This window comes from Canis lupus, chromosome 5, assembly GCF_048164855.1.
Source record: "Canis lupus baileyi chromosome 5, mCanLup2.hap1, whole genome shotgun sequence".
Taxonomy (NCBI): domain Eukaryota; kingdom Metazoa; phylum Chordata; class Mammalia; order Carnivora; family Canidae; genus Canis; species Canis lupus.
Window position 1 is genome coordinate 5,980,462 of NC_132842.1, and position 21,587 is coordinate 6,002,048.

Sequence of the window (21,587 nt, forward strand, 5' to 3'; positions counted from 1 at the left end):
TATAAATGTTGAAAGCCTACAATAAAAAGAAAATCTTGAAAAAAGCAGGAGAAAATGAATTATTGTGGGAAAAAAGAACCCTAATAAGGTCAACTGCTGACTTCTCATCAAGAACTGTTCAAAGTACTCAATAAAAAAACTGTCCAAGAGTCTTATATCCAGCAAGACTATCTTCAAAATTAAAGAAGAAATGAAGATATTGCTAGGTAAACAAAACTGAGACAATGTGTTGCTGGCAAATCCACCTTATAAGAAATACTAAAAAAAGTTCTTTAGGATTAAAACAAGTAATTACAGGGACACCTGGGTGGCTCAGCAATTGAGTATCTGCTTTGGCTCAGGGCATGATCCTGGGATCGGGGATCGAGTCCCACATTGGGCTCCTTGCAGGGGGCCTGCTTCTCCCTCTGCCTGTGTCTCTGCCTCTCTCTCTCTCTCTCTCTGTGTCTTTCATGAATAAATAAATAAAATCTTTTTAAATAAAGCAAGTGATCACAGTTATTTGAAACACATGAAAAAGTAAAGAGTATCAGTAAAGGTAATTATTTTATCATAAAAGACAACATACATGCATATTTCTTTTTTTCATAACTGATTTAAAAGCAATTTTATAAAATAATATTTATATAATTATATTGTTGGGTCTCTAGTATATAGAAATGCAATATATTTGACAATAACAGCACAAAAGAGGTGAGTTGGAGCAAAGCTATATTGACATGATGACACCAGATGGTAACTGGAATTGAATTCACAGAAAGAAATAAAGAGAACCAGAAATGTTAAAAAGAAAGTTAATATAAAAAAACTCTACAATTATATACTTGCCGTCCTTTCTTCTCTCAACTTTCTCAAAATAAATAAAAGTATACATAGTAGTTATAAAAATTATTGTACCACTTATTTATCTGAAATGTATAATACCAATAGTGCAAAAAGGAGGAAGATGGAATAGGAATTATTCAGGAATAATAATTCCTCTATCTCTGGAATTAAGCTGGTATAAATACTTAGTAGAATTTATGAGTGAAGACATTGGGACTGGTATTTTCTTTAATGAGAAGGGTTTTAATTATTACAAAGATATTTATGTTTTCTACTTCTTCTCATGTCAGTTTTACAGTTTATATCTTTCAAGGAAAACATCAGATTATAAATTGCTAAGTTTATTAACATAAAGTTGTTCATTATATTTCATTACTATCATGCTAATATCTATAGATTTACTAGTGATTCCCTATTTGAGCCCTAATATTGGCAATTTGTATTTTATCATTTTTTTCTGGATCTGTCTAGAGAAATTTATCAAGTTTATTAATAACTTTCAAAGAATCAACTTTTGCTTTCATTTTTATTATTTTTGTTCATTTTCTATTTAATTGAGAAATTAAAATGACTATCATTGTCATTATTTTCTTCAACTTATATTGGACTTAATTTGCTTTGATTTTGTTAGCATCTTAATGCAAAAATCTTACATAATTGATATTGAATTTGTCTTCTTTCCTAAAATAAGCATTGAAAGGAAATATAAATATCCTTCTAGGCACTGCCTAACTGCATCTCAGAATTTTCATATGTCATGTTTCCATTATCATTTCAAACTATTTTCTCATTTTCCTTGAAATTTCCTCTCTCTGAGCTAAGGATTATTTTTGAAGTGTATGGTCTAATTCCCAATTATTTGGGAGTTTTTCTGATATATTTATTTCTAATTTAGTTCTATTATGGTCAGGCAATATACTTTGTCATTATTTCACTATTTTTAAATTTGTTGAGATTTATTTCATAGTCCAGAATACTCAAGTGTTACATTCATACTGATTTTCTACTTAATCTTTGAGTTACTAAGGGAAAAATGTTGAACATTCCATTTAATGATGTATGTCTATTTCTTTTCTCAATTCTATTAGTTTCTGCTTTATGTATTTTAAAACTTTCACCTTCTTTTTGCTTTTATCTTATCTATCTCTATTTTTATCTCTCTATATATTTAAAGTGTGTTTGTATTTGATCTTGCTTTCCATCCAGTTTGACAATTTGCCTTTGAAATGAAGTTTAGACTATTTCCATTTAATGTAATTATAAATATGGTTAAGTTTAAGTCCACAGTGTTGCTATTTATGTCCTACTTTTTCTATTTTTTTAATCTCCTTTTCCTATTTTCCTACTTTCTCTGGTTTTAATATTCATAGTATCCCATTTTATCCTCTATTGGCTTATTAGCTACACTTATTCTTTTTTTTTTTTTTTTTTTTACTGGTTTAGTGGTTTACCACAGTCTATCTTAAAATAATATTGCACCACTTCACACATAACTTAAGACTTTTAAAACTGTATATTTCCATTTTCTCTCCTCTTTGCTATTTTTTTCTTTTTTTTTCCCTGCCCCTTGCCCCTCCTCTTTGCTGTTTTTGAAATATATTTTAGTTTTACATGCTAAAACCCCCAAAATATATAGCTATAATTGTGGCTTTAAGTCAAGATTTCTCTTTTAAAAATATTAAAATAATATTGTTAACAATATTTTTTAAATATAGAATCAAAAACTTCTTATTTATTCTCATATTTACCACTAATATTATTTTTCTTTTATTTTTTGTAGGTCTGAGTTTCCATTTTTTAAAAAAAGATTTTATTATTTATTTGAGCACATGAGTGGGAGGCAGGGGAGGAGCAGAGGGAGAGGGAGAAGCAGGCTCCCTGTTGAACAGGGAGTTTGAAGCAGGGTTAATCCCAGGACCCCAGGATCATGACCTGAGCCAAAGGCAAATGCTTAACCAACTGAGCCATCCAGGCGCCCCTCTGAGTTTCCATTTGAAATCACTTTCTTTCAGCCTGAAAAACTTTAACATTTTCTATAGTGCATGTCTGTGGTGGTAAATTTTTTTTCTTTGACAAAGACGTCTGTCTTTATCAGTCAGACATCATACATACTTTATCAGTATCAGTATCATACATACTTCATTTATGAATAACATTTTCACTGTACACAGAATGGTTGAGAGCACAATTTCCCCCCATTGTTGGTTGTCAGTGGCCACTCTTATCTTTGACTCCTACATGTAAATGTCTTTTTTCCTCTTGGTGCCTGAGTGTCTGACATCTTGATTATGGCATATCTTCATGTGGTTTTCTTTGTTTACCCTATAAGGGAGGTTCTGGGCTTCTTACATCTGCAGCTTTTCAGTGTTCATGAAAATTCAGCAAGATTTCAGTCATTACCTCCCCTAACCATCACCCCTGTTTTCAGACTGCAATTACATGTAGGTTAGAATACTAGGTAATGTCCCATAGATCACAAAGGCTTTTTATCTCCCCCTTTCTTTTTTTTTTTTTTTTTCCTTTCTGCTCAATCTGGACAGCTTCAATTTTCTTGTCTTCAAGTCCACTGATCTTCACTTCCACACATTTTACTTCTAATCTGCTGTTAACCATAGTATTATATATTTTTCACTACTGACATATTTTTCAGTTCTAGAAGTTACATTCAGTTCTTTTCTATAGTTTGAATTTCTTTCAATGTTATGTTCAGGTTTTCCTTGATATTTTTGAACATATTTGTAGTATTTGTTTTAAAGTTTTTACCTGTTAATTCCATCACCTTCACTATTTCTGGGTCTGTTTCTATTGACTGATTTTTCTTCTGATAATGGATCACATTTCCTTGCTTCTTTACATATCTAGTAATTTTTTACTGGATGCTAGATATTATTAATTTTATATTTGAATTCCTAGAACAAATCTCTTCCATTAATGAATGTTGAATTTTCTTCTGGCATACAGTTAATTTACTTATAGACCAATGTGAACCTTTCAAGCCCTGCTTTTGAACTTTTTAGGGGTGCGCCTAGGGTAGCTCTTATTCTGGGGCTAGTCTAGCCATCTTCTAATGCATAACCCTTCTAGGAGCTTTACTAAATGCCTCAGGTTTCAACAAAGTTTCTCCATTTTGGATGGTCAGAAATCAAGCATCTCTCAATCCAGCACAAACTCTGATAATTGTTCAGAGTACAATTTTTTAGCAATTCTTTCCCTGGTTCTTTGCCCAACTACCTGAAATCTTGCTCCATACATATCCAGCATGGTTTTCAATCAAATACTCAAGGGAACCCCTATGCAGATTTCTGATGCTTTCTTTCAACTTAGCATCTCTTCTCTGCAAATCTCAGCCACATTTGCTTTTCCAGTCTTTTCAGTTCAACATGATTGCTGACCTCCATGGGAATACCTTCCTTATGCCTGTGAGCGAGAGACTGCTTCCAAGGATAAAACTGAAGTGATTGTAAAGCTCCCCTTAGTTATTTCCTTTCTCAATGTCACAGTCCTAAGCTCTTTTCCAATGTCTATACAAAAATATATTTTATATATAAAGATGTATAAAAATATATTTTATTCAGTTTTCTAGTTATCTGTGGTATAAAAACATGATGACACAAGTTATTCTCATAGCCAGAAATAAAACTCCAGGATTACTTTTATGTACACTGAGATCTAAGAACCTCTTATAGTGTTTTCTGAACTTTGTTTTGATAAGAATCACTTTAGTACTTGTTATTAAAAAAATAGTTCTCAAGAGCTCATTCTCAGAGTTTTTGTTTTAAGATGAAGGTGATGTTTATCATCAGAATATTTGGAGGAAATATTAAAAAAATAAAAGTACCCAAACTATCCTTTTCTCTCAGGTGGCAGATTAAAATGTTCCCTACTCAAATAGACTTTTTTCTTTATAAAAGGTCTTCTCTTTCATTATTAACATCTCATTTATATTCTTCATAGCACTAACAAAAATGGATAAATGTCTTTCTCCAACATTAGACTATAAGCACCACGATGACAGAGTTTTTCTGGTACTCTATTGAATGCCCAAAACCTACAAAACAAAAAAGAGGCACTAATAGGTTTAGATTATTTTAACTTGGGCCTGGCCCAAAGTAACATAATATCTATCGGATTAATAAATGACTGCATGAAAAAACTTAAGTTCTGTACACTTATGCACATACAGGTACACACATACAAAATGACAAAAGGCCATCTTTTCACATGATGATCTAGAAAGTACCTCTTCAAAGTGTGGATGTCTGACTTAATTTCAATAAAATATAATAAGGTACCAAATTCTGCATTCCAATAAAATATTAATGAGAAAGGCATTATCACCTAATAGATATTTCTTAATGTGTAGTTTCTAACATAAATTTTCACATTACTTTTCTAATGTCAAGCTAGCATTTTTTAAGGTATTATTGACACATAATTGACTCATTTAAGTATGCAGTTTGATGCTGTTTGGTAATTTGTATATGATCATATAACCACTAAATCAAGATATAAAACAATTCTCTCACCCTAAAAGGTTTCAAAATTCTTGGGAAAATGCCATAAAATATTGGTAATGTTAGCAACAAGAAACCCATGATAAAAAAAAATCAAAAGGAAAGAACTTAGCAGAAATATTTTAATGGGTATGGTAAAATTATATGTATTTGTCAAATGGCAAAACATCCCCAGTGACCTCATATTTTTTCCTCTGAAATAATACTATAAATTCCAATCCTACTCAGAGAGCAGATGCTTTTGCAATCACTGGAGTACTATGAGGAAAGAAAGACATATAGGCATGAATTTCCTACATTAGAAGAGTATGAAGAAGTACATTTAGACTGCTTTTCCATCTTGCCCTTTTTTTTTTTTTAATTTTTATTTATTTATGATAGTCACAGAGAGAGAGAGAGAGAGAGGCAGAGACACAGGCAGAGGGAGAAGCAGGCTCCATGCACTGGGAGCCCGATGTGGGATTCGATCCCGGGTCTCCAGGATCGCGCCCTGGGCCAAAGGCAGGCGCCAAACCGCTGCGCCACCCAGGGATCCCCCCCATCTTGCCCTTTAAGTAAAAAAATAAAATGAAACAACTCTTAAGTAATTTTCTGTTCTGTTGCAAGTACACTAAATAACAGCCTTTTATATGAGAGCTAGAAGGGTTGTTCCAGCCCCAAGAACATGAAAGGAATCACCCTGTCAGCCTGCTACTCCACTGCAATTGTGGGCAGCTCAAGGAAGGAAGGAACAATGCTATGCTATTAGGGCAACAGAGAAGCCCAGCTTCCCACAATGCTCAGCTTCCCCTGACCCCACCCACATATACAAAACTGCAGTGGTTTCATGGCCCCTTCTGTGTCCACGTTATCTCCAGCACAGTAACATTAAAGGGTTAACTTGAACAACTTGTTTCGAGGTGACTCATTTTTTTTCTATCATCCTATGCTTCCTTCCCTCATGACAGATTCTATCTTACTTACTAGACATAAATATAAAAACAGAATAACCAATAACACGTGAGAAGTGAAAGTAGGATTTATTGTCTGTGAAAACCACTTTGTTTACCTGAAATGTGCATTTGAGAGCCTCTATGGCTACCTACTGGATTTTTGTGCTTCTGAATGCCACCTGTAATTTCTAGTCTTTGATCTCTTGAAAGGGATATAATTTTATAGAGAAAAATTGCCGTAATTGGAAAACAATGAGAAAAAGCAATGTCACTATTAAGAGTGAACAAATCAGGCAGGACCAATTCAGATAAATAACAGAATGTAATCTGTAGCATCACCAGAAAAGGAGAAATCACAGCTAAGATTGGATTATGAGGGAAGTCTGAGAGGCATGTTGGTGGCTCAGTGATTGAGCATCTATCTGCCTTTGGCTTAGGTCCTGATCCCAGGGTCCCAGGATCGAGTCCCACATCGGACTCCTTTCAGGGAGCCTGCTTCTCCCTCTGCCTGTGTCTCTGACTCTGTGTATTTCATGTTCATCAGCAGCAAATGCTTAATACCAGACTGATTTAACTAAATTTTGACTCTTGGTTTTTAGTCTCCTGGGTCAGTAGTGATAAACATATGTAGAAACCTTACCAACTCACACCTCCTCGGCTCCCCTCCATCCTTGCTACTGACCATCAGGAACAGACACTAGCAGCTAAAGGACACAAAGCCAAAAGAGGTATTGATATTTTACTATGCAGGTCAGTCAAGAAATATGGTAACAATAGTAGAAATGAATATACGTGTGATATTTTTAAATGGGACATAAGTAAAAAGAAAAATCTGGTTCTCCCTTTATGCCTACATCATCAGTAAAACCTAAAATACTAAGTGGCAGTAAATATCCCCATAGACAGGGACGCCTGGGTGGTTCAGTGGTTGAGCGTCTGCCTTCGGCTCAGGTCGTGATCCTGGAGTCCCAGGATCTAGTACCGTATCAAGTTCCCTGCATGGAACCTGCTTCTCTCTCTACCTGTGTCTCTGCCCCTCTCTCTCCCCATGTCTCTCATGAATAAATAAATAAAATCTTTAGAGGAAAAAAAATCCCCATAGACATTCTATCAGTTCCCACAGCAGAAAATATTCTACACCATCTCTTATTAGATAGTTTCATTACAAATATGCAACTGGAATTTCAGAGGGCTAGCAACTAGCACTCTTCTCCTAAATCTGGGCAACAATTAGCATCTGAAAGTGAACATACAGAATTGAGAAGGAAATAACTCCCGAACAGGGCTCTGTATATTATTTCATGCTCAAAAACGTAAAACAAAATAAAAGGGAAATACAAAGGAAAAAAGAGAAAAACTGTATCAAAGTGAAAGAAATAGGGGCACCTGGGTGGCTCAGTTGGGTAAGCATCTGCCTTTGGCTCAGGTCATGATCCCAGGGTCCTGGAATCCAGCCCTGAGTTGGGTGCCTTGCTCAGCGGGGAGCCTGCTTCTCCCTCTCCCCTCTGCTCAAGCTCTCCTATCTCTCTCTCTCTCACAAATAATAACATCTTTTTTTTTTAAAGTGAAAGAAAAATTCAAGAATCACAGCTAAATAATAGAGAAAAGAGGCCAGTAAGATCTGAGTAAATATTGTTTTTCTCAGGATTTGAATTCTGGATTAAAATATAAGTAAAATTATTTTTCACAGTGATACATCACTGAGCAGGAGTTTTTCCAAGCTGGCATAGACTCCCCATACACCAGGTTGACCATGAGAGGTGTCACCTACTGCTCACCCCCTGCAGGACGCACCTTGTCTAAGAAGATTCATACTAGAAGCCCAGTGTTATGAGCATGACTCTAGGTAATATTACAGCCTCTCTCTGGCCATTCTTTTGCTATCCTCGTACAAACTAATTTATTTGGGCATTATTACAGTAAGAGGTATAATTAGCAGTCATTTGTAGAATAAAGTATTGACGCCAAAAGCCAATTTTCTGAAAGTACCTCTAGAGCAGCACCTGTACCATTCATGTTTATAAATCAGGTAATTGTACATCTAGCCACTTCAGTGTATATGTAATTAGTCTAATTTACATATGTCAATTATCTTATATACAGTTTGCCAACTTCCTGCTTTCCTTTATCCCCCCCATGTTGTAAATTGAGATAGATCAGATTTTCAAAATACCATTTTAATAAACTACCAGGTTTTTTTTTCTCTCAAGTCATTTAGGGATATTTCTAATTCCTCCATCTGATAGTAAAACACAAGGACAAAGTTCAAAGAAGCTGTTAAGTCTGTACTGATTCATTAGCTCGGGAAGCTGCTTTGTACTGGATGTTCCAAACCCTTTTAATCAAATCTTTTCTGCTGTCAGAAAAGAACATTTAACTATGTTCAGGTGTCTCCAACTCTTGCCTAATTCCAAGTGACAATACTGAGAAATGACAATATAATTAGAACACGGATTTGATAGACATAAAAGAAAATGACTGATCTCACTCAATTTTTTTAAAGTCTGGGCAAAGATCTATCTATACCTTGTGCCCTTGCCCATGTAGGCCTACTTTAAGCAGAATACCTGTGACTCCATTCAAATGTTAATATACCAATGATTCCACATAGAAAAAATTAAAGATGCATCATTGAAAATTTTTTAAGGATATAAATATACAGAATTTTATTCAAGACTGCATTAAGAATCAGCACAGCATTAGATCTCAAATACACATGCACGAACATGAAGTAAACTTTGAAAATTCTCCATTTATTCAAGGCAAAATGTTTTGAGTTCATAATGTACATTCTATTACTTAGGTAAAGTTCAGATAACTAAAAGTTTTGCTTTGTTTAATGTGATTTAACTATAAATATAAGGCAATCTTAATAGAGAAAAACAAAGTAATTCTCAAATCATAATACACTGCCTATTTTTAAAGAACACAACTGATTACTTAAAAAACTTTTAAACTTCGGGGGATCCCTGGGTGGCGCAGCGGTTTGGCGCCTGCCTTTGGCCCAGGGCGCAATCCTGGAGACCCGGGATCGAATCCCACATCGGGCTCCCGGTGCATGGAGCCTGCTTCTCCCTCTGCCTGTGTCTCTGCCTCTCTCTCTCTCACTGTGTGCCTATCATAAATAAATAAATAAATAAAATTAAAAAAAAAAAAAAAACTTTTAAACTTCTATAAAGTAATGTAATACATACTTTCGGGTTTTGAAAAGGTTCTGGAAAATACTATCTCACAATTCTGAAAGGCTCCATGGTTCAATGAAATGTGGCAGACTAAACGTATAAACGTATTTCCTCTCACTCATGAATCTCCATTAAAATGCTGGTAACGGAGGATGCCTGGGTGGCTCAGTGGTTGAGCAGCTGCCTTGGGCTCAGGTCGTGATCCCAGGGTCCTGGGATCAAGTCCTGAATCAGGCTCCCTGTGGGGAGCCTGCTTCTCCCTCCACCTATGTTTCTGCCTCTCTCTTTGTGTCTCTCATGAATAAACAAATACAAAATGTTAAAAAATTTTGGTAAGGAAATCAAAAAGTGGGGATCCCTGGGTGGCGCAGCGGTTTGGCGCCTGCCTTTGGCCCAGGGCCTGATCCTGGAGACCCGGGATCAAATCCCACGTCGGGCTCCCAGTGCATGGAGCCTGCTTCTCCCTCTGCCTGTGTCTCTGCCTCTCTCTCTCTCTGTGTGACTATCATAAAAAAAAAAAAAAAAGATATCAAAAAGTTTAAACCCCAAGAAAAAAGAATGGAAAAAGGGGAGAGCAGTGGACAGGAGATTTCAACAGAGGTTTTCAATATGGAAAGCAGATGATGTCATAGAGATCAGTTTAGCGGGGAGGGCTGATTTGGAAGTGCAGAGGAAGCCACAAAATAAAGCTCTAGGTGAGGGCTATTTTGTAGTTACCTGGGCACATCTACCCAGAAGCTGGGAGAAGAGGGGGCAGGACACAGGGACCTTTTGAAGTCTCTAATCAAAAGATTGACACCCTCCTCATCTCACATACAAAATATCAACATCACACTACACACACAACACACACACACACACACACACACACACACACACACACAGATCCAGGCAAGAAACTGGAGGTTTTATTGCCTAGAGAAACTGAACTGAATGGACACAAGATTTGGTGACATCAGTACAGTGGATAATGAGAAGAAGGCATAGACCACTGAATGGTGTCTAAAACAGGGGAGTGAACTGGAAAGGGGAGATACTCGGGAAAGAGTGGGTTTCTAGGTAGGTGAGCAACAGAGGTATCAGAGAGGTAGGTCTGATACATGGCTGACCTCCTCTGTGGAGCAGGAGGACAGAGGGTCCTAGGGGCACAACTAGCAACCTTGCCAAAATTCAGAACACAGGGGCACCTGGGTGGCTCAGGTCATGACCCCGGGGTCCTGGGATCAAGTCTTTCATGGAGTTCCAGGCTCCACTGGGATCCTACTTCTCCCTTCCCTCATCCCCCCTGCTTATGATCTCTCTCACTCTCTATCAAATAAATAAACAAAATCTTTTTTTAAAAATTCAAAACACAGATTACAAAATGAAAGAGTAGAGAAGCTCAGCCATACATTTCCAGGCACACATCAAAAGCACGGATCTGCTCAGGAGAAGGTAGTCCCACTGAACTGGGTCTACATTACTACTGCTCTGTATTAAAAGCCTTTCAGTTCTACATGCTTTTTGTTATGTGAATGTATTTATTTTGCAAAAGGTAAAAATGATTAAGTCTATCTGAAATTATATTAAGTAACAAGATAGGGTAACTTCATAAATAATACTACCAATCATTTAAAACATACAAAAAAAGATGAAGGAACTGTTAAATGTTAAGAGGGGTTCTTTTTATAGTTTCAAGTGTTTTCTACAATGATCATCCATTTTAAAGTCATTTAAAAATCATTCAAAAACCATAATAGAAAAAAAAGTATGAAAACAGTACTATTTATATGTATGTCACTGCAGAAAAACCAACAGGACATTCTGAAAGAAATACAATAATCAAATGCTAAAAAGAATCATAACGAACACAATAAATGTTATTACAGTCAACCAATAAAGGTTTTACTAGTCCTGAGTTTGATAGAAGCAACTATTAAAAACACTTGTAAATTTTATCAAAATAAGTAATTACCTCATTTTAATAATATTCAATGAAAATTAGAAAAACTACATTCTTCTAGGGCTGGCAGTTACTTTAACAGGGCACCTTCCCCTATGCATTCCTGCATATTAGAGACCACCAAATCAGAGAGAACTGTCCAAACCTCCTCTCAGGAGACTCTACAGCTTTTCCTTTTGACAACTTATTTAGTATTCCACACCATTTCTGATAAGGTTTTACCCCATAAATGTAAATACCTGGTTCTGCAGTTTATGGCATTAGTATTCAATGAGGACAGAAAAAAGATCACAGCTTACCATTTTTGTCTAATGAAGCCTCACATTAATTTTCCCTTATGCCCTAGCACCTGGCACAGACCCTCCGACACGTGTTAGCTGAGCAAAACACGGATGAATAAATCAGTATTATAATGGAGTCCCTTTTAAGCTTGTTCTTCTGCAAGGAAAAGCATCCTTGTTTCTTGAGTCATTCACTGTGGAGATGTTTCCCTTTACTCTTTAATAGTCTTTGAGGCTTTTTTTTTCCTTTGAGGCTTTTCTTTAATTTCCTAATGTGTCTTAAAAGGATAAGGCCAGTACTGGACAGAATATTTTGCTGAGGCCATCGCCAGCCAGGAACATAACAAAGGAACGGCTTCACGGTGTCGATGTCATATGAACATTCGGTCCTTCCGAGAGGACACTAAATTTCCACACGTAATGTTGAAACACTTACCTCGAGAACCAACCATAGCTTGTCTCCGTTTGTTTTATCCTTCTTAAAGTACATCCCGTAGAATCTGACCACATTAGGGTGGTCAGAAAGCGTTTTTAAGATGTTATACTCTGCTTCAATCTCTTCGTCCATATCCTAGTTACAAAAAGTCGTAAGAAGAAAGCAGTGAGAAAAACATGAATTATGGCAAAGAGACATATTAGAGACCACCAAATAGAGAATTTAATTTTGTCAAAGCAAGCCATTGTTCTAATGGCTTTAATTGTGCTCAATAGTATGTACTGAAATTTCTCATGTCATTATTTAAGGGGAGAGGTTGTGATTTTCCTGCTAATCAAATACATCTCTAATTATGTTGATTTCATCGAGTTAAAAGGGGACAAATAAAAGACTATCTTTGTATACAATTAGAAACATACACAAAGAACAATTCCAGAGAATCTTCCTTTCCTTGCAGTGTTAACTTTGTTTCAGTGGCAAAGCCATTGATATGAAATAAAAACCTAGCCGGTTCATTTTGTTTCTTTGAAACATAGGATATTTAGAAGCTTTCAAAAGCTAGTCATATAAGCAATAAATTCCTATCTTTCCAAAAAAGTAAAATAAAGTTATACATAACATGGCATACAGCTTTAGTTAGCGAAAGGCCCATTTGCCAGAAGTAGAAGAGGTTGCTACCCTGTCAACAAAGATGCAGGATAACCACTTAGTCATGTTTTTAGAATTTAGAAAACCACAATATGTGAAACAACTCAGAGTAATAAGAAGAGTAATTAGAAGGCTTTCTAATACTGTTTTTACAGTAACATTTAGTGTTCACATTGTTTTATGACAAAATCATGTACTCAGAGAGCCAGAAAGAATTTTAGAGGAGAACTCTAATTTTAGAAAAAGAATCTAAAGCTCAGAGACGTTGGTCACAGAGCTGGTTAGTGTAAGATCCACGACCAGACTGCAAGTTGACTGTTTCCCACCTTCTAAGCCCGTTCATTTTTTCCCTTTCTCAGATAGAAACTTACCATATCAAAATTCATAATAGATTCTTTTAATAAAAAAGCCACTCTGCAAAATGCTTAGGATGCATTTAAATTTATTTTATTAAGATTATAATCTCTCAGTTATAAATCTTTTTTATTTAGCTTGTGACATGATAAATGAAGAGGAAATAAATAATTCTTAGAGAAACATACATGTACTATGACAAGAATCAGCACTGTAAAAGAACAAATTTTATACCAGTTATAAAACCAATATATTTCATTAAAGCAATAAAACCAAATGTGATTTTTAAGGTTCATATCATATGAAACATGAGTAAATTATAAAAAAAATAATGGCCATATGTATTCATAATCCATTTTTCCTTCTCCATTAAGAAGTAGAGGAATGGGAGAGACATAGCTGGTTATGGGGCCAGACACGGGATCCAGGGGGAGTCCTTTCTCTAGCCACCAAGAATCCCAAACCTTACTTGCAAAGACCAAAGGAGAGAGGTACAGTCACTTTGGTATAGCTTGGTTTGTGTCTCCCTTTAGTTTAAATGGTAAGAACTGGGGCTCCTGGGTGGCTGAGTCGGTTAAGCAGCTGCCTTCAGCTCAGATCATGATACCAGGGTCCTGTGATCGAGTCCTGAATTGGGCTCCCTGCTCAGTGGAGAGCCTGCTTCTCCCTCTCCCTCTGTGCCTCCCCTCCACTGCTCTCACTCTCTCTCACTTTCTTGGTCTCTCTCAAATAAATAAATAAAATCTTTTTTTTTAAATGGTAAGAACTTTCCAACAGGTGAATATGGAAACATTCAGCATCAGTTAAGCCTATATATAGCTGTCTTTTTTTTTCTTCCAGTGTATCTAACTTATTGCTTGAAAATAAACCCCCACTCTCCCTTCTCCTCTGCTCATAATAATATGAAACACTATAGTTATAATTGGTTTAGCAGAAATGAACAATAAAAAGGAAAGACCAACCCTAAGATATTCAGAGGCCTTTGCAGTATCCTACAGTTTGTTAGTGTAGAGCTATGAAAGGGACCAGGAGTCCCACGTCTTTCCCAGACATATCACGTCACCTCTGTCATGGCACACTCCATCAAGGCAAGAGTCAAATAACTGGAGAAACTGCTCTCAGTAGAACTTTGGGGATTATGTGATCACTGAGCTCATTCTGGCTCACCTCTGTGCTATGGGAGAACTATATTTTTCCCAGGAGCTGAAAACATTCCAAAACAGCCAGTTGTCATTCCCAGAAAAGAAAAAAAAAAAAAAAAAAAAAAAAAACCCTCAACTTTTTTATGCTCTTCAAGGCAAAAAAAAAAAAAAAAAAAAAAAGGCTTCAAAAAAAAGCAAAAGAGGATCTCCACTAAGGCATCACTTAAAGAGGCCATAAGGACTGCACGTGCAATTTCAGTTCTTCACAAGGAAACTCACTCTGATTATAAGTGAATATCATTTCTGCTTTGCAAACATTTTGGCAAACCTGAAAATTAATCTCCCCTCTCTGCAAGAACTATAATTTAAAATAAAATATTTCTGCATTAGCTTAAAGACATTCTGCCTAAAGTCTTAAATAAATGCAGGAGAAAAAGAGATCTGGCCAAGATGACATTTTAGAATTATTCCTAGAGCCTTGAGTCCATGTTCTTAGAATTTTTTGAAATAGAAAATAACATTAAGTCAACTGTTGAGCTCTTGAGAGCTCTATTTATTTGTTTACTTATATATTTGTTCATTTATTAAGTATTTATTGGTCCCTATAAGTTAAGTGTATAAACAAGAAAAACCTAACAAATAGACTTTTTTTTACATTCAACTGTAATTGATGTTATGACAAATAAATCAAGTTACTTACAGATTTTTTTTTTACTGCTTCGTACAAATAAAAACAAAGTTAATTAGCAGGAGAAAAGAAAAATAATCTGACATACATGAATTGGGTCCAGGATTTTCACTGCTGCTTTTTGGCCATTTTTCTTATTCAACACTTTAAAAACTTTCCCATAAGTTCCTTTGCCAATAGTTTCGGTGATTTCCCATGTATCAGAAGGATCAGGAAAGTTATCAAAGATAATTGTTTTTCCAGTTAATGGAAGCATCTCACAAGTTTAAATCACTGGAGAGAAAAAATACAGTTTTAGCTACGTTTGATTGGTTATATTAAATGGCACACATAAACTCATGGGAAATTATCTAACATTTCACTGATATGATGGAAAATACACAGCAGCAACCAAATGCACTCAGAATTATAGAAAATTTTAATTTCAATTCTTTTTGCAAACAGATTAATATGAGTTTAATAATGCTTTGTAAACAGGGCTTTATTTCTGTTTAATATAGTCCCATATTAATTGCTCTTCATTCTTTTCATATTAAAATAAGAGGCACATATTAAATTAGTTTGATATATTGCTTTATACTCAGGTATTAATACAATGAATAAAAAATTTTAGAATTAACCTTAAAATTGATAAAAATTCGATGTTGACAAGGTAAATCCCACATATAAGACACAATATCACTCCTCTATAAAACACAAAAATGGGTCCCCTCCATAATTCTTTTATGAGGAAATTTAACACAACCTACCAGGTCCTTTAAAGTATGGCCTTTGCTTTATGCCCTAGGCTAATGCCTCAACTTTTCTCTCAGATACTACAAACCAGTCACTCGGGATCCTTTAGAGTCATTTTTTTCTTCCTTAAGGATCTTAATGGACATGAATCCCTCCCACTTCCACCTATGGTTCTTAAGATTTTATTTATTTATTCATGAGAGACACAGAGAGAGAGGCAGAAACACAAGCAGAGGGAGAAGCAGGCCCCCTGTGAGGAGCCCAATACAGGACTCGATCCCAGGACACTGGAATCACAACCTGAGCCAAAGGCAGACACTCAACCACTTAGCTACACAGGCATCCCCACCTGTGGTTTTTTACTAAATTCCAACATCTACTTATCTTTTAGAACTTAGCTTAGATGTCATTTCCTCTCAATGAGGCCATTCTCCATTCCATTTGGGCTGCATGCCTCACCTCTGTACTTGCATAGCACTCTATCCATGATCACACCAGATCACACAACAGGCCCAACACCTGGCACGGTGCTGAAATAATTAGGAGCATATGACCAATGAGGTCAGGTGACTTTTAAATGAAGATGTTATATGTAACCTGAAATAAGACCCCAGGTTTCTTGACTTACCAGTAGTGTTTTTAACCTTCTATAGTCTCCCTATACTACATTCAACCATTTGTATAAAATTACAAGGAAAAACAAAGTAACAGAAAGAGCTCTCAGAACTTCTGGTGGCCCTTATAGTTTTTCAATTATCTGTGCAAACCCTCACTATCTTCAAAGTTAAAGAGTTGCCTACAGTTGTGCTTGTATGTGTACGTGAACACGCAGAAATACATCTATTAACTAATAGGTATTAATACTATATAATAAGGTTAGCCCATGAAATCCATTTGTCTAACCACAATTTTCAATCTCAGCCACACCACGGATCTGCTGAGTTCTTACTTTCCATATTGCCACCAACCCTATTCATTCTTCATTCCTTCTTCATTTGCTTCTTTACCAGCATAAATTCTATAGCTTGAATTATTATGACTTCCTTGCAAATACTCTCAACACTCTTGTTCCTCTTTCTCTACCATCAGTTTCCCAGGATTAAAAAAACAAACAAAAAACCCCAATTCTGGTTAAACCCTATATTTCTTCACACTTGTGCCTATAGTTAGAGAAAACTACCCAGCCACATTGACTGGTTCCACTTCAGATAACAAACCTACACAGACCCTCACCACTCACTAAATGTCCTACTGTGCTTCCCTAGTTTGCCTATTCCTTTCTCAATATTCCACAGTGATCCCTCTGCTCACATTTTTCTCTTTTCAAACAAAGTGTTTTTCTCTATCTTCTCCCATGAAATTTCCCAACTGATGCCCTTATTTAACAATTTAAAAGATAAAAGCCACAATAAATGCCTTAACACCACGAACTTTTCATCCAGAAAACCACATACCAATGCGCATCAAACATGAGTTCATTCTCATTACCTATCATTGAAGTTTGCTGTTTGGCCTCCATTAATCTGTTTCTTCAGTTCCTTCCCACCTTCAGATCTTGACTCAAACATCACTTTCTTAGAAAGGCCTTTCTTGGGAGGCACCTGGGGTTGAGCGGTGCCCTTTGGCTCAGGTCCTGATCCTGGGGTCCCTACAGGGAGCCTGCTTCTCCCTCTGCCTATTGTCTCTTTCTCTCTGTGTCTCTCATGAATAAATAAATAAAATCTTGAAAGAGAAAAGAAAGAAAGAAAGAAAGAAAGAAAGAAAGAAAGAAAGAAAGAAAGAAAGAAAGAAAAGCTACATAAAGTTAGCTTTCCCCACATATTTTATTTTTCCTTTAGAATGTAAGCTACAACAGGGTAGAGACTTTCTTTTTTAACTACTGTATCTGCAAATCCCAGAACAATGCCTAGCATATGGTGGGCAATTAGTAAATTTGGCAAAATGGGCAAATGTTTACCTGTTCTGATAACATAGACCTTAGCTATCTTGTTCACCTCCAAATCTAATAATGCCTGACTCTATGCCCGGCATATAGTAGATGCTAAATATTACAGCTGTTGAATAAATTAATCAATGTGGTTCTTCAAAAGAAGTTTTTAAATGAGGGAGAAAAATAAGGATTAGGGAGAGCTGAAAAGAATTTGAAAATCTGAACAAAATAACGATCATGTTCTGATTCATTATACTTAAGGGCACATCATCTTGTAAATGGCTATGAATGCCTGCTAAAAATTACATCACTATATAAAAACACACTTATGAATAGTTCTTAGAACACTTAATCTTTATGAAATTTGTGCCTTTGATCCAAAATGCAATGGAATAAATAAGAAGTAATCAGTAATAATCATCCACTTTAGTGATTTCACAATCAGTGACAAGATAACTACTTCTTACATTTATATGCTTGAGTCATGCAAATAAGCATTTATGCCACCCATATAATGTAAAAGTTAGACCAAAAGACCAAATTAAATCTTGTTAAATGCCTGAAATAAGCGTTTTTAACCACAAGAAACATTCATTATATGGGATACTGCCTTTCAAGTGGTAGTGTTATTGAACACGGTTTTAATTTCTCCTACATTAATTATTAGAAATTAACTCCTGGTATTTAAATATACAGGCATAACAATTCAATTAAGAATGACTGAACACCTAATGAGTTTAGAGTATTTTAGAGTCCTGGGGATACAAAGATATGCAACTTAAAGATAGATATATCTAAGTAATAATATGAAAAGTGATAGATAATAGAAACAAGCATAAAGTGCTAGAGTAGGCCAGGTGAAAATGCAATTAATTCTGAAGTGATATTGAAAAGATACAGAAAATAAGCAGTATTGGAGCTGGACATTAAACATGAACTAAAGGTTGTCCAAAACATAATTTCCTCTTTAACAATTATTGGTAAGACAAATATTTAAAGTAGTGCATTGTTATATTATAAAACATTATAAAACAATAATCACAGAATAGCAAAAGCACACCTAGTGAAATCTTATTTAAAAAAACCAAACTCCCAACAAGTAGGTAAAATGAAGCCTCAAATGACTTCCTCAAAATTAAACACTAAAGAATTCAAAAACTTAGAATAGAAGCAAGTCTTCTGAATATTAAACTGTACTTTTTCTACTACTGATTATTTAAGAATATTAAATTAAAATGTGAGTTAGTAAACAACTAATTATTTAATGATTACAGTAGTATTCTACATGGCAATGAATCCTTTTTTTTTTCTAACCCTTTAATACTCACAGAATAAAAAATAAGTCTCTAGCTCATAAAATGAAAACTAACTTCTTAATTATATGATTATATATGCTAAATAACTTTTTGGCATATATACTTACTATATTTTGACATATGTATTTACCATAATTCCAGAAAGGTACTTCCATTTTAAAAGCTAGATCATCATCTTTTTAAATTGATTTATTATAGGGATGCCTGGATGGCTCAATGGTTGAGCATCTGCCTTTGGCTCAGGGAGTGATCCCAGAGTGCTGGACCCTGCAGGGTGCCTGCTTCTCTCTCTGCCTTTGTCTCTGTCTCTCTCATGAAAAAATAAATAAATCTTTAAAAAAATAAAATAAGTTGACTTATCGAGCTGCTGAGGGTTTTTTTTTTTCATGATAGAAAAAAGACCATAATATAGTGAAAAAAAGTATCTTACTTCAGGATCTTATCATTCACCTCAACACTTATTTTGACTATTTTGTACACCTGCACTTCATTCTGCTTTACTAAAATAACCAAACTGCCTTCATGCTTATTTTAAAACACAGCAGGAGTGATCTCCCATTGGTCTGTGTCTTCGTTCTGCCTGGAATGCTCTTTCTCCAGATACCAATATCGCCTAGTCCCTCACTTCCTTTAATACTTGCATCAGCCATCACCTCCTAAATAAGTCCTATCCTAACCATCCTGTTTAAAATGCCAACCTGCCCTCTTCCACTCCATCCTACCTCCAAATTCCTGGTCTTTCCCTGCTCTATTTTCATAACACTTTTTACCTCCTTTCATACTACATCACTTCCTATTTATTATGTTTTATTTATTGTTTTTCTATACTACTAGAATGTAAGCCCATGAGCATGGAAATTTTATCCAGGTTGTTCAATGATATATCCCAAAGATTCTAATTCCATGACAGGCACAGAGGAAGTACTCTCTAAGTATTTCTTGAATGCTGGATAGAAATGAATAGAAAAATTTCACATGATTTTACCAAGGAATTGAATCAAATATTTTAAAAAGTATGTCATCTTATGCAATCTATCTTCAGAGACTAGAGATAGAGGGAACACTTGAGAGTACCTACAAAGAAAGATAAATTATTAAAAAAAAAAAAAAAGAACCAAACAAAAACCCTGGATATGCAAATTAAAATAAATGAATTGAAAAATTGCCTAGAGGGGTTTAAACAGATTTGAACAGACAGAAGAAAACCAGCAAACTTGAAGACAAGTCATTTGAAATTATCAAGTCTGAGGGGAAAAAAGAATGTAGAAAAATGAACAGAGCCTAAGGGATTTACGAGTTCAGAAGAACCAACATAAGCATTATGAGTACTAGAAGAAGGAGAATGAGGCAGAGAGATTATTTGAAGAAGTGATAGCTGAAAACATGTAAATTTAAGGAAAAGACAGGGATGTACAAATCCATGTAGATGGATCTACAGATCCAAGAGGCCCAACAAACTGCAAGGATAAATCCAAAGAAACCCACACTGAAATGCATTATAATGTAGCTGTCAAAAGTCAAAGACAAAGAAGGAATTTTGATGGCAGCAAGAGAAAAGCAATTCATCATTCACATGATTTCCCAGCAGAAATCTTTTAAGTCAGAAGGGAGTGGAATAATATAGTTAATGTGATGAAAGAAAAACTTGTAAACTGAGAATTTTATATGCAGCAAAACTGTCCTAAAAATGAGAGACATGAACACTTCCCTAAATAAATAAAAGCTGAGGGAGTTCATTACCACTAAATATGTCCTACAAGAACTGCTAAAGAGAGTCCTTCAGGTTGAAATGAAAGATGCTAGACACTATATAATGCTAAAAGGATTAACTCATCAAGTTATAACAATTATATAGATGCACAAAACATCAGAGCTCCAAAATATATGAAACAAATGTGATATAATTGAAGGAGAAATAAATAGCTCTCCAATAGTAGCAGGAAACTTTAGTACCCTGCCTTCAGTAACAGATAAAACAATGGGACAGAGATCAGTACGGAAACATAGGACTTGAACAACACTATAGATCAATTGGTGGTCTATACAGACACATACAGAATGTTCCATTTAACAATAGCAGAATACACATTTTTCTCAAGTGTAGATGGAACGTTCTTCAAGATAAACCATATGTTAGGCCATAAGACAAGTCTTAGTAAATGTAAAAGACTGAAAGCATACAGAATACCTTTTTCACTCAGAACATAATAAACTTAGACATCATTCTGTCTAAATTCTGGAAAACTGGAAAATCCACATTTATGTGGAAATTAAACAACACACTATTAAACAACTAATGAGTCCTACAAGAAACAAGGAAAATTAGAAAATATCTTGAAGCAAATAAAAATACAACATAGCAAAACCTGAGGTATGCAGCAAAAGCAGTGCAAAGAGGCAAGTTTATTGGTATAGAAGCTTATGTTAAAAAAGAAGAAAAATCTCAAGTCCTAATTTCATACCCTAAAACTAGAATTAGAGGAAGAGGAACACATGAAAGCCAAAAGTAAAAAAAGGAAATAACAGATTATTAGAGCAGTGATAAGTAAAAAAGAAAAGAGAAAACCCAACAAAACCAAGAGTTTGTTCTTCAAGAGATAAAGTTAACAAATTTTAGTCAGTACACTGACTAAGAAAAAAATGGAGAAGATATAAATAAGTA

At 35.2% G+C, this 21,587-nt stretch overlaps 1 protein-coding gene across 5 annotated transcripts in view; it reads right to left on the reverse strand.

Annotated features, from left to right (window-relative positions):
- MYO3A (myosin IIIA) overlaps positions 1-21,587 on the reverse strand; it is a 245,594-nt gene that overhangs the window by 213,639 nt on the left and 10,368 nt on the right. For 4 of the 5 annotated variants that reach the window (XR_012030791.1, XM_072825306.1, XM_072825307.1 and 1 more), the window contains exons 3-4: positions 15,033-15,217; positions 12,113-12,247 (exon numbers count right to left, since the gene is read on the reverse strand). Coding sequence is in view for 4 of the 5 variants with exons in the window: in XM_072825306.1 (XP_072681407.1) it covers positions 12,113-12,247; positions 15,033-15,200 (303 nt within the window). In the remaining variant the exon portion in view is untranslated. Of the gene's footprint in view, positions 1-6,911; positions 6,976-12,112; positions 12,248-15,032; positions 15,218-21,587 lie in introns of those variants that run through there. The other variant, XM_072825308.1, reaches the window with a different exon arrangement.